This window comes from Nesoenas mayeri (genome assembly GCF_963082525.1).
Source record: "Nesoenas mayeri genome assembly, chromosome: 24".
NCBI classification, from domain to species: domain Eukaryota; kingdom Metazoa; phylum Chordata; class Aves; order Columbiformes; family Columbidae; genus Nesoenas; species Nesoenas mayeri.
Window position 1 is genome coordinate 4,337,267 of NC_137546.1, and position 18,203 is coordinate 4,355,469.

At 39.6% G+C, this 18,203-nt stretch overlaps 1 protein-coding gene across 5 annotated transcripts in view; it reads left to right on the plus strand.

The window, feature by feature from the left end:
* The window catches only part of VPS13D (vacuolar protein sorting 13 homolog D), a 79,229-nt gene that overhangs the window by 34,036 nt on the left and 26,990 nt on the right, over positions 1-18,203 (plus strand). For all 5 annotated transcript variants that reach the window (XM_080358633.1, XM_080358634.1, XM_080358635.1 and 2 more), the window contains 21 exons: positions 535-685; positions 820-1,030; positions 1,759-2,006; positions 2,693-2,884; positions 3,012-3,138; positions 3,475-3,617; positions 4,281-4,411; positions 4,660-4,835; positions 4,959-5,082; positions 5,858-6,093; positions 6,834-6,942; positions 7,302-7,462; positions 7,794-7,902; positions 8,256-8,435; positions 8,684-8,800; positions 9,633-9,782; positions 10,553-10,702; positions 11,114-11,210; positions 12,089-12,237; positions 13,980-14,114; positions 14,425-14,592. In XM_080358633.1, coding sequence (XP_080214759.1) covers positions 535-685; positions 820-1,030; positions 1,759-2,006; positions 2,693-2,884; positions 3,012-3,138; positions 3,475-3,617; positions 4,281-4,411; positions 4,660-4,835; positions 4,959-5,082; positions 5,858-6,093; positions 6,834-6,942; positions 7,302-7,462; positions 7,794-7,902; positions 8,256-8,435; positions 8,684-8,800; positions 9,633-9,782; positions 10,553-10,702; positions 11,114-11,210; positions 12,089-12,237; positions 13,980-14,114; positions 14,425-14,592 — 3,264 coding nt within the window. The remainder of the gene's footprint in view (positions 1-534; positions 686-819; positions 1,031-1,758; positions 2,007-2,692; positions 2,885-3,011; positions 3,139-3,474; positions 3,618-4,280; positions 4,412-4,659; positions 4,836-4,958; positions 5,083-5,857; positions 6,094-6,833; positions 6,943-7,301; positions 7,463-7,793; positions 7,903-8,255; positions 8,436-8,683; positions 8,801-9,632; positions 9,783-10,552; positions 10,703-11,113; positions 11,211-12,088; positions 12,238-13,979; positions 14,115-14,424; positions 14,593-18,203) is intronic.

Genomic DNA, 18,203 nt, shown 5'->3' on the forward strand with positions numbered 1-18,203 from the left:
ATTGTTGATGAATATATTGAATAATATAGGCCCCAGTACTGCCCCCTGAGGCACTGCACTAGATCCAGGCCTCAACTGGACTCTGCCCCATTGACCACGACTCTCTGGCTTCTTCCCTTCAGCCAGTTCGCAGTCACCTCACTCCCCGCTCATCCAGACCACACTCCCTCAGTTCAGCTGTGAGGATGCTGGGGGAGACTGTGTCAAATGCCTTACTCAAGTCAAGGTAGATCACATCCACTGCCATGTTGACTGTCCCTGATGACCCTCTTATCCCTCTTATCTTATCTTATCTTTTAGGATCTATATGGCTCTTATTTGAACTAACATTGTTTTGATAAAGGGGTTAGTAATATTTAGATTTCTTTTCTTAGTTAATTTTATTGTGTTTTGAGAAGGAGGTGTCTTAGGTTTTGCACATGTGGACTCGCTTGGCAGGTTTTTACTCCAGCAGTTACTGCATCAAAGTTGAGGTGTCCCTCTTCTAGATACAGTCATCACCTGAGCTTTTTAATGCTTTTAAATATCTTCCAGTTTTCTTCGTTACCTCCAGTTCGTGTGGTATTTGAAGTTACCATGGAAGGCAGCGCTCGGAAAGTGATAACAGTGCGCTCAGCCTTGATGGTGAAGAACAAGCTGGAAACACCGATGGAATTAAGACTAGATAGTCCTTCTGCTCCTGACAGTAAGTCTTGTATAGTCCTTCCATCCTATGGGGAATCTTAAATGCTTCAAAAATTTGAGACTTATTATTTGAAAATTTATGCTTTTCAGTAAAGGAGCCTCTTATGAAATGTGTATCTTCTTCTCTGGTTGCAGAGCCTGTAGTTCTTCCAGCGGTTATGCCGGGAGATTCCTTTGCTATTCCGTTACATCTGACATCTTGGCGTTTGCAAGCCCGGCCAAAAGGAATGGGAGTCTTCTTCTGTAAGGCTCCAATTCACTGGACTAATGTTCAGAAGACAGCAGAAGTTTGTAGCAGCAAACGAGAGTGTCATTCCATGGAGTCTGAAAATAGCCGATTTTTCAGGTAATTCAGACCTAATTATTTTTCTGTGAGCTGTGTTACCTTCTTAGGATAAATGAAATACCATGGAAGTGAATAGCAGGAAAGAAAATACTTAGAGATGAAAGCTGCTGCAGTTTAATGGGATGGTTTGCGTGGTCTGTTGAATAATGAGAAGGCATTCAAGCATTAACTGCTCTATTTCTGCAGGGCTTCTTGAAGCACCTTTGACAGTGCTTGTTAGCAAGTATCTAAGAGTATTTCTTGTAAAAAAGAAGAGGTTAGAAAATAGGGTAAAGAGAGGTTTGCCAGATCTAAGTGTCAGATGGCCAAAGCAAGCAGGACATGTTCAGCATTTATTTTTAAGGATATGTTTATAGTTTAATAGTTACAATTTCTTTTTAGTAACAGTTGATAACATGTTTCTGTCAGTTTATGGAAGCCGGTTTTGAAGTGGGTAATCTGCAAAAGCCATTTTCTGTCAGGTCTCTGAACAGACGAGGTTTTTCAAGTGACTAAATAAATTCCTTGATTAAAATCAGGAAACTCTGTTGTCTTAATGTTAGGCATAAATACAGAATACTTTATAATCAAACTCCAAAATGATTATGTGGAGAACAATTCTAAATGCTGGTTTTGCTATCAGTCCTGAAGTTACAGCATGTTGAGGGATTTAATGCAGTGCACACAGACAGGGTTCAATTACTCCATTGAGTTCATTGATTTCTTCTCATGTACATCTGCCTTCACAGGTTTTGTGTGGCTATAAAGAAGGAAAATTATCCGGACTACATGCCTTCCAACATATTTTCTGACAGTGCTAAACAGATTTTCAGACAGCCCGGGCATACTATTTATCTCTTGCCAACGGTGGTGATCTGTAACCTGCTCCCTTGTGAACTCGAGTTCTATGTTAGGGGAATGCCGATCGATGGGACGTTAAAACCCGGCAAAGAGGCAGTGTTGCACACAGCTGACACATCTCAGAACATTGAGCTTGGTAAGGTTCTTTTTCAGGTACCGCTTCAAGTAAGTTCCCGCAACATTCTGGTTGGTTTTACTGTTTTATTTCTGATGGAAAAAGTTGTTAGTGACAATACATACAGAATTATTCAACACTGACTGGACTTCTGATGCCTAAGGCAGTAGTTAGCCCTAAGCAGTGTTCGTTACATAACGTTTTTGCTGCTTGTGACCCAAGTGTAGAGTCTTGCATCTGGGCAGGAACAACCTCAGGTTCCAGTATAAGCTGGGGAATGACCTATTAGAGAGCAGCGTAGGGGAAAGGGACCTGGGGGTCCTGGGGACAGCAGGGTGACCATGAGCCAGCACTGGGCCCTTGTGGCCAGGAAGCCAATGGTACCTGGGGTGGGTTAGAAGGGGGTGGTCAGTAGGTCAGAGAGGTTCTCCTGCCCCTCTGCTCTGCCCTGGGGAGACCACACCTGGAATCTTGTGTCCAGTTGTGGCCCCTCGGTTCCAGCAGGGCAGGGAACTGCTGGAGAGAGTCCAGCGCAGGGCAACAAAGGTGCTGAAGGGAGTGGAGCTACTACACTGGGCAGATTTAAAAGTTAATCTGGGTAAGCTATATGAAATATTCAGAAAGATGAAGCCGTATGAAACACCAAGCTATACGCTTATCAAAATCTAATGATTCTGCATGGGTGATGTTTGGTTTGGTTTTCATAGGTATATTGCTAGAAAACTTCCCCATCTGCAAAGAGTTATTGATTCCTCCTGGGACACAAAACTATATGGTGCGGATGCGACTGTATGATGTCAACAAACGACTGCTAAATTTGACCATAAGGATTATATGTCGTGCTGAAGGTTCTCTAAAAATACTGATTTCAGCACCATATTGGTTAATCAACAAAACAGGTACAATATTACTACCTTATTATAATATTTTACGTTCCTTACTTTGAATTAGTTTTTACCATTCTCATTGTAATTTGGGCAAAGGTGAAGTGTAGTTTGACGCTTCATTTTTTGTGTTTACTTAAAGGATTACCACTTATCTTCAGACAAGATAATGCAAAAACAGATGCTGCCGGTCAATTTGAGGAACATGAGCTTGCACGAAGCCTCAGCCCACTTCTGTTCTGTTACGCTGATAAAGAACAGCCCAACCTGTAAGTAATACCGCAAGAAGGGCACAAAAACTTATTCCAGATTTCTTTGTATTTCAAAGAAAAGAGACACACAAATGTTGTCATGGTTAATCAGTCTAAAAATAACCAAACCTTTTACATGCCAGTCATTGAGTCTTGACTAATATGTTAAAAGAGCTTATGGCAAAAACACAGAATTAATTACCCCAGAGGAGACTTCTTGTGGCTTCTAGTGCTTTGATATTGAAACACAGGTGTTCTTTTTGTATCTGGGTATGTGTTTGGTCACTGTCATCATGTTGATATCTGATCCTTCATTTAAATGAGTAAATCTTTATGTTTTCTTCTTACCCTTAGTTGTACCATGCGGGTTGGAAGGGGAATCCATCCGGAAGGAATGCCGGGCTGGTGCCAGGGATTCTCCCTGGACGGTGGGAGCGGTGTCAGAGCCCTGAAGGTGATCCAGCATGGGAACCGGCCAGGACTCATTTATAACATTGGTATGTGCTGCTAGGAACGTTTGAGAGATACTGTGCAGCTTGGCAAGACGTGATGTCAGCGACACCGGAAACGGAACAATTCCAGTAGGAAAAGATAGATTGTTAGAGGTTTTTGAGGGTCCAGAGAAGATTGTTAAACAAAAAATAGTTTTGTTTTGGTTTGTCTTTTATTTTGAAATTCATTATCTTACAAACCAGTTTCCAGCTATATTTATTTCTACATTTCATCGTTGAGTGTTAGTAACTGCATTTACAAACTGTTCTTTGTCTTTATTCCCCCTGTATGTTAAAGTACTTTTGACATGCCACCTCATTGCGGTCTTTGGTTACTTTGAGTGTCTGTGTACTGTAGCTGTTCAGCCGTGTGCTGCTTCTGTAGCTTTTGCTTTGTGGTGCCTCTGTAGGCTGACACCGAGGAGTGCGACTTCTGTCTTCCTTGCTTCCTTAGGAAACTTTTACTTTTTAATTAAAGGACAGTTTGGAAGTTACTCCACAGTGATGTTTGAAGAATTTTTCATGTTTAAAAGTGGAACAATTACTTGCGTTGATTTACTTATGACTGGAAATAGTCGGGTTTTTTATCCTCAGTGCTATAGTGGCTGATGTCATTTGTTTTTGCTTGCAAATAATAGCTTTATTTTTAACTTTTTTTTTTATTACTAGGTATTGATGTTAAAAAAGGCAGAGGCCGTTACATTGATACGTGCATGGTAACATTTGCGCCCCGTTACCTGTTAGATAATAAATCATCCTACAAGCTTGCCTTTGTTCAGCGGGAGTTTGCCAGAGGTCGGGTAAGATGTTTGCTTTTTGTTACTTGTTTTTACAAGACCAGTAGTTTGTCACAGCATCTTCTAACCAAAAAGAACACAAGCATTATTCTTGAAAGTATCGTTGGCTACTTATGAGCATCTTTCAACATTATTCTAATACCAGAATCCACCTAACAGAAGAATTGTTGTGTTCGTATTTGAGAGCTATATAGGTTAATACTGTATTTTTTCATAGCTATAGGATATGTGTTTCCAATTTCTGTTCCTAGGGAACCTCCAATCCTGATGGCTATATCTCCACACTTCCTGGTTCCAGCGTCGTGTTCCACTGGCCGCGCAACGACTATGATCAACTACTATGCGTGAGACTAATGGATGTTCCGAACTGCGTCTGGTCTGGGGGCTTTGAGGTCAACAAAAACAGTTCGTTCCATATTAATATGAGGTAGCTATGATATATAAATCTTCTGTAGCATACTTCAGTTTTTTGATAGAAGCAGCTATTGTACACTTCTGACTGTGCGTAGCGCAGATCAGAAGCCTACGTCTCTTGTTTGTTCTTATTCAGGGACACCTTGGGAAAATGTTACTTCTTAAGAGTAGAAATTACTCTTCAAGGAGCCACATACCGCATTGCGTTCAGTGACACGGATCAGCTACCACCACCTTTCCGCATAGACAATTTTTCCAAGGTAAGAGAGAAAAATAAATACATTTTTTTCCTTTTAATAAAAAAAAGAAAAGTAGGACTTCTTTACATTCGTTAGAAAAGGGAGCTGACTGGCTTGCTTAATGAAATAAAATAGAAGTCTGTGTAGTGAGAGGTATTTGTGTATAATAATTATAATTTTGTGAGGTTTTACTAAAAATTAGTACTCAACTACTTAATCTCGTTCAAATAACAGTGCTAGTGTGGTTTTCGTGAGTACATTAGAAGTCTTACAAGGAAGAGCATTATTACTAATGAGAAAATTGTACTAGGGTGGTAGTTTATAATCTGTGTTATTTTCAGCACTTGAATAAGATCTAAAAGGAATTCCAGCTACTGCTGCCACTTTGTTTGTCTTTGGGCTTCCATGTCAGTGATTGTAAAAATAAGAGAATTTGCTTCGCATATTTTACAGTAATTTACTGCCAACCTTGTGATCAGAGCAGGATAGATAGCTCTTAATAGTTACTGGTTCTCAGTCTGGATTTTGGTACTGAACTGTTAAACAGAACTGGACAAGCCTTGTAATTTTGATTAGGAGGGTTTGAGATGCTGCCATGGGACATTTGAGCCACAGATGATAGATAAAAGCAAATCTGTTTGGACTCTCTGTAACTGAGACCTGACTGGAAGAACATGTATAGTGAGCTGAATGTGTTCCAGTGATCAGCTCCTGAAAAAGGAACAAACAGTAGCAAAATAACTGTCTGATTCGCAATTTCTGTGTGAAACCAAAGTGTCTTTCATAACTGTTGCAGGTCCCGGTTGTTTTTAACCAGCACGGCGTTGTCGAGCCCCGACTGTCCACTGAGGTGAAGCCCATGACCTCTCTGGATTACGCGTGGGATGAACCTATTCTACCACCTTTTATCACGCTGACGGTTAAAGGAGCTGGCTCCTCGGAAATTGTCTGTAGCATGAATGACTTCCAAGACAGCAAGCAGCTTTACTATGAAAACTTCATTTATATTGCTGCTACACATACTTTCTCAGGGTAATCCTTTATATACTAGAGGAAACATTTTGAATGTGGATGGTGTTCTTTAGTTAACCGTCACCGTTTGAAAGATTTTCAAATGCAGCTAAACTTTTACAAACCTTGTAGCTAAGCACAAGAAACACCAAAATTCAGAAGTTAGTCTGACAATAAGCTGTGTATCTTACCTCGTTTGGTCATGGTGACTTAGCTTTATAGGTGCAGCTTACCATTATTTATTTTATCGCCTAATGAGAAAGATTTAGCATGTGGTGTCTGTTACGATCCCAGTGTCCAATCTTGGAATAGCAGAGATGTTGAGGGTCACATCTGGGGGCTTAATTTCATTTGGCGTATGAAGAACATTTGACTACAGGGCATACCTATTTATGACATGCCTGTGAATTTTAAACCCATGTTAATTTATATTCTGTTGAAAACAACTATGGGAGATGGATATATGCTTTGTTGCTTTTCTCAATATAAGGCAGAAATTTTTCTTTGGAATTCATCTGCTTTGCCTGTGACATTCCTAGTTGCAGTGAGAAATCAAAGCCCCTTTTAAGAATGTACTCAAATTGACAGCTTAGACTGGCAATTCCAAAAATAACAAGAGCGAAAAACCACCAATATAAATTTTTGTCTGGTTACATTGGAGGTGTAAACTGCCTTGACTGGATTTTGTTACATATCTAATTCAGTCTACAAAAGAAGCAGCTACTCTGAATAAACATGATGCTGTTTTCTTGGTGTTCTAGTTTACAGGAGCCAAATGTAAGACCAGTTGCTTCGAATAAGGATGCTGCATATGCAGAGCTTGTCCTTGATGTTTCTCCAAAGACTCAACGAGTTGTACTGAAAAAGAAGGTACCAAGACACATTTGATTTTGTTAAGATGCTGTTGCTATGTGCTGGAGTGAAATCAAATGCTGGGAGAAGGAAAAAAAGAACATTTTTATGGTAACTTTTAAAAGGTGGAAGCAGACTTCATTGAAAGTGACAGGTTATTGCAATTCAAGTTGCATGAATTATGGTGGTGCTTCTGCATAAGACATTTCACAGAGTCACAGTGTGTTAGGGAATGGAAGGGACCTCGAAAGATCATCCAGTCGAGTCCCCCCAAACCAGCTTGTAATTACTGCTCTGCATCTAACTCAACTAAACAGAACAGAAATATTTGCTCTGTACTGCTGCGTTCATCTACATGTTGAATTTTTGTGCAACAGGAGCCAGGAAAACGATCCCAGCTTTGGAGAATGATGGGCACAGGAATGCTTTGCCATGAAGGTTCTTCAGTTCCTCATAACCCCCAGAAACCATCTCCTCAGTCTGTGGACTCGTGTATGATTTTAGATATTGCAGGTCTGGCGGCCGTCACGGATAACAGGTATTGCAAATACGTTTTCGTAGGAAACTGATGCAGAATCTAACCTTGTCTTTGAAAGCACACTTGACATCATATTCTCTGAGTAAGGAAAGAAATTTCAATGAAGGCATGTGGAAGAGCTAGATTTTGTCTGACTTCATGAGCAGACCTCATCACTTTTGTGACTTGGAAATATATTTAAAAGCATGGCTAATATATTTTCAGCAGCAGTTTATTAAAAGAGCACTTCAAAAGTGAGATTAGGAAAATGAGCTTGAACAAACTTAGAGAAGTGTTTGCCAATAACACATCTTCACAGTAAAACGGGCACCCTGGCACCCTGTCATTGCAGGTACGAGCCCCTGATGCTGAGAAAGCCTGATCGGCGGCGCAGCACCACCCAGACATGGAGCTTTCGGGATGGAAAGTTGACCTGTGGTATCCACGGACTTGTTGTCCAGGTCAGTACTGATGAAAAGTTGAACTTTTTTGAGTGTTGCTGATACAGGTGACAGAGTCATTTGGGTTTAGTATTGAAGTGAACTAAAAGCTTTGGGGCTAAAGTTCAGAATACAGAGGAAACCAGACTTGCACAAACAGTTTTGCGGTTTGAACTCATGTTTGAATGTTCTTATCAATTTCAAATAATAATATGTCTTATCAAGTAAAATGCTGCTGGACGGCTTTTCTTTTAGTTCTGAAGAGTAAGGAAGAGTAGAATAAAATACACTTTTAAATTAATATATGTAAGTAGTTATCTGAAGCCTTTACCCATCACTTAGGTTTTTTTCCGTACTCTTCGTTCTTTCTCCAGGCAAAGGGAGGAATACTAGGTCTCCGTGATGGAGCAGAAGTTGTTCTTGGTCCTGATACTTCACTTGAACTTTTGGGGCCAGTTCCACCTGAACAGCAGTTCATAAACCAAAAGTTGAGGCCTGGATCAGGAGTACTGGCTATTAGAGTCATCCCGGATGGGCCAACTAGAGTTCTACAGGTGAATGTCCTTCATTAACTCGAGTCTAGTTTCATTATTTGCTTGTACTTGAAATACCTTAATCCGTATTGCATCTCTAAATTCTTACCAAAAGTTACCTTTATAATGATATGAAGGGGGAGAGGAATATTATAAACCAGAAATACTTACAACAATTTTTTTTTAAGATAATTTTTTTAAGGTAGGACAATATAGCTGTTATTTATAAATAGGAAAGCAATCATTGTAGTAACTTATTTGTTTATCAGATAACGGATTTTAACCAACGTAGAAACGATCGTTCATCCAGTGAAGCAGAAGAACTTCCAGTTACGGAACAAGATCTACGCAAGTTAAAAAATCCGGATACAGAGCAAGAATTAGAAGTAAGATATTACAACTACTGTCTGTCTCTTATTTACCATTTTCCTTTCTAGATTTTAGAGGAGATCAGTACGGTTCCCCATGAATGATCTCTTGTTATGAACTTATAGATTTTCCTGTTAAAACTCCTCATTGTTAGAAGTTGGGTATGACTCTCTTTATGTGAGAGAGCAACTCCAATGTATTGAGTATTGTCCAGGCACAGATGAGGAGTGAGTTGAGAGTCTCTGGGTGAAAGGTAAGGGGCAGGCTGGCAAGGGTGATACTATTGTGGGCGTCTGTTACAGGCCACCAGATCAGGGTGAGGAAGTTGATGAGGCCTCTACAGACAGCTGAGAGCAGCCTCACAATCACAGGCCCTGGTTGTGGTGGGGGATTTTAACTTCCCTGATGTTTGTTGGAAGGACTACTGGGCTGGCCACAGTCTACGAGGTTCCTCCAGTGCCTTGACGAGAACTTTCTGATGCAAAAGGTGGAGGAGCCGACTAGGAGAGGTGCTCTGCTGGACCTCATCCTCACTAACAAGGAGGGTCTGGTTGAAGCGGTAAAGGTCAAGGGCTGCCTTGGTTGCAGCAACCATGAGATGGTGGAGTTCAGGATCTCCTGTGGCAGGAGCAGGATAGCAAGCAGAATTGCAACCCTGGATTTCGGCAGGGTTGTTTTGTGTGTGAGCTCTTTATTGGGAGACTAATTGTTAATGAGCTGTTCGACCTCTCTGGAGATGGGTCTGAAAAATAACTTAGAGGTACGTGTTCATTATCACAGTTTTTTTCAGTGTTGTTTTGTTAGTGTTTTGATTTGGTTTTTTCCCCTCTTCAAATATTCTTTTCTCAGGTGCTTGTGAAACTGGAAGGTGGAATAGGATTGTCTTTGGTCAACAAAGTTCCTGAGGAGCTGGTCTTTGCAAGCCTCACAGGAATTAATGTCCACTACACACAGCTCTCGACAAGTCAGGTGCTAGAGCTCAGTGTGCAGGACATACAGGTATTTACCATTTTGAAACAAGTTCAGTTGTTCATGGATCTTCTGTAGTTTTTATTGCCATAATGTTTGAAAAATGCTTAGAGCTGTTACTGAGATTTCAATTCCTGAATAAGATAGAAGTTTTGATTAGCATCAGTTTCCTTACTTAGTAATAGCTGAGACAATTGTACCTAATGCTGTTAATTTCTATTAGGCAAATTAGAATCTCTATTTTGTAAACAGGTCAGACTGAGATTTTTTTTTTTCCCTTCCTGGATCTTGGCTCTCTGTCATTTCATAACAAAAAAGCAGCCAGTGCTGGTGGATGCGCAATACAAATCATAGACCCATAGGCAAATGAGACAACTATAAACCTGTCATGTTATTTTCCAACTAGATTTTGGGTTTGACTTTGAAGAGTTTTGCCTTCACCTTTGTTTTCAGTTCAGTCTTTGAAATTCACAATTCACAAGTTGAACTGAAGACTGTAAAAGCTGTTTTTATTCTACTAAAAAACTCCTCTAAATTATTAGAATTTTGTTCCAAGTAAGAAAGATTTTCTTGGAAAAGGGGAATTGTGGGTACTGATGGAGATTATATGAGATAGATGGATACATTCATGCATCAGTCAAGCTTCAATGCAGGAATAGCTTAACTCTGCTGCTGTTTCATAGTTTTGTCTGTGCTTTTAAAAGAGGGAGAACATAGCAATTTTGTTATAGGTTTTGATTTTTAGTAGCTGCAACAGGGTTTTTTTGATGGAAGACATTTCTGAATATGTTTTTTTGTAGGTGGACAACCAGCTCATTGGCACCACGCGGCCTTTTATGCTCTTTCTGACACCTAAGATAAGTGAAAATGAACCTGTGGAGACTGGTCCTGCTGTGCAAGTGAATGCTATGAAATTTCCCAGTAAAAATGCACTGACAGATATATACAAGGTAAACCACAGTGTTTTGACTGTGCCATGCAGGTATTACTCTGTTTGAATGACCTTTCTGTTTTTACTAGTAATCTGAATTAAATAATTAGTGAAATACACTTTGTTGAATTAATACTGAGAACTAGAGGACCCTATGTCCACCTTCTCGTGTTCATAGTGTTTAAAGCTACAGTACAGTGATGAACAGGATAGTAAATATATAGTATAGTAAATAATCATTACAGGTTGTAGGTAACTTTACATGAATAAAAGTACCAAAGACATTTTGAAGGTGGGAATCTTACTATTAATATGAATCTGTTGCAGCGAAAATACTCGGTTAAGTAGAACACATTGTCTTATTTAGTGTCTTACGTGGATTATATTTCTAGTGTTAATACTATAAACTGAGTCTTGTTTATCTTCGTAGCATCTGATGATCACTGCTCGAAAGTTCACAGTTCAAATTGAGGAGAAACTGCTTCTGAAGCTATTGAGTTTCTTTGGCTATGATCGATCTGAATCAGGTACAGTGTCAAATTACAAAGACCAGTTTTACAGTGCACAGGGATATTATGATCTTTGCATATAAAATAAGTTCAAAAGACTTAGCAAACTCTTAGCTGCTTGGAAACGTCCAGTGAGGAGCAAAAAGCTGGAAATTTAATGTCTCCATGGTGCCCATAAACTGTTGGTGTCCCTGTGCGTGTTTGGCGCTCGGGCAGGGATGCGCTGGTGGCCAGTGCACAGTGGCTGGTGCTGAGCTGAGCTGAGCCTCGGTGGGAAGGAGTTTAGCTTTCATCTGAAGTTCCTGTATCTGGATTCACCTAAAAAAAGAAATTCTGTTATTCATTTAGCAAACCACTTTGTTTAGTAACGTTTGTTTGTTTAAACCCAAGGCTAGAAATGGGATCTCTGTTCATTTGTTCCTTGGGCAGTTCCTCTTGCTTAAGTGAAGGAACGTTTTGGCTGTCTGACCTTTTGGTCGTGCCATCCATACCTTTGACTTTAATTGTAATACCAGTTTTCTTCTGTTCATATTGTAAGACTGTGACTACACAGTAGGAAACCATTGCATAGTTATGTTTGTGTCTCCTCCTGTGTGCTGGCAAAGATAAATGAGAAGCGAGATGAAAAGCTCAAATAACATAAACTATGCACTTGGATGACATTTTAATCTAGGTACGAATACATGCAGCTTTTGGAGATACAGGCAGATCTGAAAAAAAATTCCTGAGCCTCAAGGGTCAATTCCATGTCACAAGGCATGAGTCATTTTGCTGGGTACACGAGCAGTCGCACATACTTTTTATTTGTACAGAAAACTATTAACTCTTTACAGAGTATGCATTTATCTTGATTTACATATAGTGTATTCTGATTTGTATGTTTTGTCTGGTTACAGAAATCGAAAAGTATGATGAAAACCTTCATGAAAAGGTTGTGGAACAAGGAGGAGGACAAAAGCGATACTACTTTGAAAACCTGAAAATTAGCGTGCCTCAGATAAAGCTGAGTGTCTTCACTTCCAACAAACTGCCTTTGGATCTCAAGGTACGCCAACGCATTCACAGAGTAAAGAGATCCTGTTGGAGGAACAGAAGCTGTTCACTTAGTGCTTAAAGTTTCCATTTACAAAATCAACGAAGCAAGCCATAAAAAACCCTCCCCACTGTGGAGGAGCCGAGCTGCTACTTATCCAGCTTGTGGGTTCATATAACAAAATTGAAATGCTGACCAGGCTTTTATTTATGGTCGTTATTACGTCCATATTATTATGGACTTTAAGATGTACAAGCTTTTAGAGAAGTTTTAGTGTTGTGGAATAAGCGTATATAATGGCATCCTACTAAAATGACCCAGAATATCATCAGTCCTGTATTGCTTTCTCCCAACCCTTGTGTGAAGGAGGACAATTCAATAGGTAGCTGTAACGTTTCTTACCATTCAACAACATCAGCAATGTCTTGAATGTGTTTGTGCTTTAGCTTCAACACAAAAATGCTCATCACCAGATTATCTCAGATTTAAAGAGAGGAAACAGTGGTGGTTGTCTTTAAGAAGGGAGCAACGTGCTGTTCTGTTTGGCTTTTCTACCGCCTTTGGTGTATGATTGCATGTGGATATGTCTTGGCAGCCACCAGAATTGTTCCCAAGAGAAAACCTGACGTATACATTTTGTTCCCCTAATACAGTCACTGACTGTATTCTGTACATTAACTTCACAGAAAGAGTTCCATTCAGTTTTGTAGCACAGGAGAGTTCAGGGTAGGAGGGAGAGAATAATCACAGTAGAGCCTTTGTAGAAGTTTTTCTAACTACCCCTAATGTTTCTGGCTTGGCCATTGCTGTCTGGTAATTTGGTGTAGACAGATTATTTTTATTAGGTACTAGTATTAACAAAGTTGCCTTATATAATATCTGATAGTTAAACAGGAAATTACTTCCTACCCAAGTGAATAATGAGGGCTACTCTAGTAAGTCATCCATTTACTGAAAAAATAAATAGGTCCTTTCTTACTTGCAAAATTAAATCAGACCTGTAATTTACCTTAATTGCCTGCAGATGGCAGAAAAACTCATATTACTCCCAAGCATGCCTTTGTGATTAATGTCGATAGAACACGAGTATCAGGCTTCTTGCTGCCTTCAGATTTTCTGATCTCAGTGACTGTGCAGATTCCATTATCAAGACCTGAAGTAGAAAGAATCTCTTTCTTTCTTAAAATACTGTGTTTCTTGTTTGTTTTTTTTTCCCCAATTATTTTATTTCTGTGTGCATATATATAGATATATAGCTTGTACAGCTTTAATGTTTTTTTAATGTGTATATTGTGCAGGTAACAGATGGCCATAGTCTAATGACCACCTTAGTTTTCTTCCTTGAAAATAACTGAAAAAGTTGGTTTAAATAATTTCAGTCCACCACACATATTGTTAAGAAATGAGCCTCAGGCTTGCAGGAAATTCTGTATGTTATTCCAGCTCATCCTGACACTTAATCCATTCATAGAACTTCAGCAGTGTGGAAAACACCCAGTTTTGTCTGCGCTGTGTATCAAGGAAATTCATTTAGGGTTCAATTTAGTTAAACTTTAAAGAGTTACAGCAAAGTGCTAAACCTGAAAGGTTTCTGAAGCGATTGCCCTCTATATGAAAGCGTCTGCCTGGCAGTGATTAACTCCTCTAGCAGCTTCTGTTCATTTTGGTTTGATACCTATTGAAAGTTTCATTTGGGTGCTGTGAATGAGAAGTAGAGAGAAAAATTAAAGTAGCAATATCTTTTATTTAATTAGGCATTGAAAAGCACGCTGGGATTTCCTCTAATCCGATTTGAAGATGCTGTGATTAATCTGGATCCTTTCACCAGGGTCCATCCCTATGAAACTCAGGAGTTTATCATTAATGACATTCTGAAGCACTTTCAAGAGGTGAGTGGACGCTTTTCTTGTGGCAAAGGCTGAACCACTTTTGATGAGCTCTCTACTGAGGGCGGGGGAATGTTTTCTTGAATGTTTGTGCTTTGGTGTATGGAGAAACAACATCACATGCTTGTAAGAGTACACTGCATTTTGAGATGACACTTGTTGATCTTACTGGTATTTGTGTGTTCATTTCTTCAGCAAAATGATATTTTTTTAATATGCTTTTGTTGCAAGTGGGACTTTTTTTGTTTTAATCAACCTTGGTAGTGTTAACATGATCCATAAGTGGTATTTCATTATCCATGTTATTTTTCAGGAGCTGCTCAGCCAGGCAGCAAGGATTCTGGGTTCGGTGGATTTCCTTGGCAACCCTATGGGTCTGCTGAATGATTTTTCAGAAGGCGTTACTGGGCTCATAAAATATGGCAATGTTGGTGGTCTGATAAGAAACGTCACACATGGAGTATCAAACTCTGCTGCAAAGGTAACAATTATGATACTAAAGTTTGCTAAAACAATAAGTAAAAGTAGTCAGGAAACAGGTAAAATCGAATTATTGACCATCTTTAAATTGCTTTATGCCCTGTTTGTTTCGTAAAAACTGCATTTGAAGGGTAGATTTTTTTGAAACACTATATATACAGTTCAGGGATGCCAGAAACCCTGCAGGAGCCAATGAAAGCACTCAAGGCCTTGTTATTGATATACGTATGTTTTGCAGATTGGATGCAGTAGTTAACCATAGTGAGAACTAAAGTGGAACTGAGGGACCACAACTGGACACAAGATTCCAGGTGTGGTCTCCCCAGGGCAGAGCAGAGGGGCAGGAGAACCTCTCTGACCTACTGACCACCCCTTCTAACCCACCCCAGTTACCACTGGCTTCCTGGCCACAAGGGCCCAGTGCTGGCTCATGGTCATTCTGCTGTTAATTTTTATTTTTGGGAAGTGGTTAAGGTGATGCGAATATCAATTATTATGCTAATGCTCGAGTTATTTTTTTTGGTTTTTTTATTTTTGCTGCATAGCAACAAACTAAGGAATTCCTCGGTTGCTACATATTTATCTTTAGTTTAACTGCAAAGTCTCTGCATGGTGAATATTCTTTTGCTTTTCTGATAATGACTGAGAAAATTCAATTTTCTCTGCGTTACCAGTGAAAATAACTATCTTTAGTGCCTGAGAGAGGGAAGATCTGACACAGCAGCCAACAATAGGAAGTGATTTGGATCAGGGTCGATAATGTGCTTGATACTGAACAAACATATGTTGTCTTGGACCAAAAGAAAAATTGAAATATTTTTCATTACATAACATGGTGTGTCAGCGTGTACTGTAAATGAACTTTGTGAACAGGGGTAGAACTGGAATAATATGTTCTTCACATAAGGACGTGTTGTTAGAATCTGTTGTTGTGAAAATTCTTTACGTCCTATTATGTCCATTTTCGACACAGGTAAGTTTGTCCATGTCTGTACACCAGAGAAGGTTTAAGTCATCTTGCCTTGTGGTCCAACCATCTCTGTCGTAATTATCATGTTCCCAGCATTAGCCCATTTTGGACAATTTCAAGAAGCTCAAACAAAATGGCATGTTGTGGATATTCGTGTCTTTCCCCCACCAGATGACTGTGCTGCTCAGCACTCAAACGCAGGCTGACCCCAGCGCTGGGCGATGTGCAGAGCGGCGCGGGGCAGCGTCCATCTGTGCAGAGCAGCGGCTTTGTCCAAACTTTGTACTCGTGGTTCTGGTCTCTGGTGACCCATCCGCTCCACCCAATAGAGTCTGTTTCTTTAGAGTTTCCTTTCTATAAAGTGTTGTTTCCTCATCGCAGTCACATCTGCAGCAACAGTCTCATAAATCTTTCTTTAAAAGGCACGAGCCTTCCTGCGTTTCCCACAAGGGCAAGGTCATTCTTTGAACTTTGGAGTCATTTGTAACCAAGGGTTTTGTGAAGGGAGATTTTCAAAGGCAGAGGGGCAGTTGGATGCTGAACTCCTTTCAAAATTCAACTGGAGCTCAGTGCCTGCTTCCCATTTATACCTTTGAAAATCACCCCATGTCCTGTTTATCTGTCTTCCCAGGTATTTTTTTTCCCTCCTTGATATATCCAAAATGTCTGTGATACAAATCTCACACAGTTCCCTTTAAAAACTTTTTATATAGGTTATGTATTTGTCATTTTAGAACAGGGAGAGAATCAGATCATTTAGGAAGGCTTAATAGTACATTATGGAACTTCTTAATTAAACCTCCTTCCAAAGGATGGATCTTAATTCTGCTACATTAAAAAAGATGGTAAAAAGTCTCAAATAATCAGGATTATTTCTTCACTATATGTTGCACTGCTTTTAGGCATCTAAATCTGCTAGAAAACTAAGCTGGGAATGTCCATATGATAAAAAATTGACATTTCACGTCCAATTTGTGATGTGTTATGTACATGGTACAGTGCAGAACTTTGTCTTTTATTCCTTTCTACTGTGCCATGTATATCCTTCGTGACCCTGTCTAGGACATGTGAAGTTTTGGTAAATTTAAAAAATGTGGGGCAAAATATTCAGTTACTCAAGAAGAACATGACTGAAACAACAGGTCATTTTCGTCTTGCTGTTGGTGCTCGCTGTAGGGAAAGTATTTGAAGTGTATTTTCACTGCATGAATTTTCGCCTGATTCAGCTGGGCTGTAGTGGAGGGGGCTGGTAACCAGTGCAGCCAAAGGGACATGGTTCTGTCTTCTGCCCATAAACTGATGGCGGGGGAAAGTACCCATTTGGGTTGTGTGGGCACCTGACTTTTAAAGTGTCCTCCATAAAAATCTACCCTAGATTTGAAGACGAGTTAGCTTTTAAGGCATGAGTGGACAGATAAACTTTAATACTATAATCATCACTTTCAAAGTAACGCTGCCTGAGTGTATTGAAAAGTAAGCTGTTTGAGTTGTATCTGGTTTTGTCATTTTATTGCTTTTCTATTTTATAGTTCTGTTGATTATCCCTGTAATGGCTTTTCCATGCGTTTCAGAACACGCAGTGGGTTATGCCTTCTTTCAAGTGGAGAGATGCACTGTATTTAAGTTGGCACAAAAGCGTAGGTTAAATAAAGTTCACTACAGACAGTTTTGTAGTTTTTATCCCTTGGAGACTCCAAGTTCTGTATTTTAAAAAGTGCTTTGATCCTAAATATAGACACCTGAGGGAATTTCATTCCCTCTGAATGGAGACTTCTATAGTTGCCATATGCGTAGAAATGTCTTGCATTCTTGGCATCCACACTTTTTATTTCCCCCGTTAGGCGTGATAGTACTAAATCCTAAATTATTCCTGTTTCATTGTCATTTCAATTAGAAATGAATATTGAACACTGAGTTAGCATCTGAGCAAAAATGTTCTGGAGCTTGTGTTCTCCAAATGGAAAATTAAGCCTGGTTGTTTCTATTACTGGCAAATAGATGTTGTGCTGACCCACACGGGTGTTTGTTTCTGGAGATATATATATAGAGAATGGGAATAATTCTTCTATCCCTCCCTTCCTCCTGAAAAAAAATAATTTACTTAACTTCTTGAAAGAGCCTAATTTTCATATTGAAGTTTCCAGTGAGAAATGTAATGAGGCTTTTTAGGGAAAGCTGAAGCATCAGCCAGGGCTGCGTTTCCCTGTTGGGTGTTTGTGGAGCCCGCAGTGCTCGGGGGCGCTGGCCAAAACTTGGTTATGGAGGAGCTGCAACAAGTAGTGTGGTGGGTGTTTGTTTCTTTTATGGCTGAGGAAGAGGCGCAAATGAACTTCTGCTCTGGGCTTTCATTTCATGTATTTATTTTAAATCAGTTCAGAGGTCTTTAAGTGATTACCAGAGAGATAAAAAGAGCAGGATGTTGGAACCAGGTAAGAAAATTATAACACTAGTACGCATACAAATATTGCTCCAAGTGAATGTTTGACATGGAGGCATTTGTAGAAAAGGAGCATGGAAGCAACACAGAGGGAAATAGTAGTTTTAACCCATGTTATAAGATAAATCAAAGCAGAATCTCAAGTGGTTGGCAATGACAGAAAAATAAAGATAACTGAATGGAAAGTGAAGAGGAAGTAATAAAG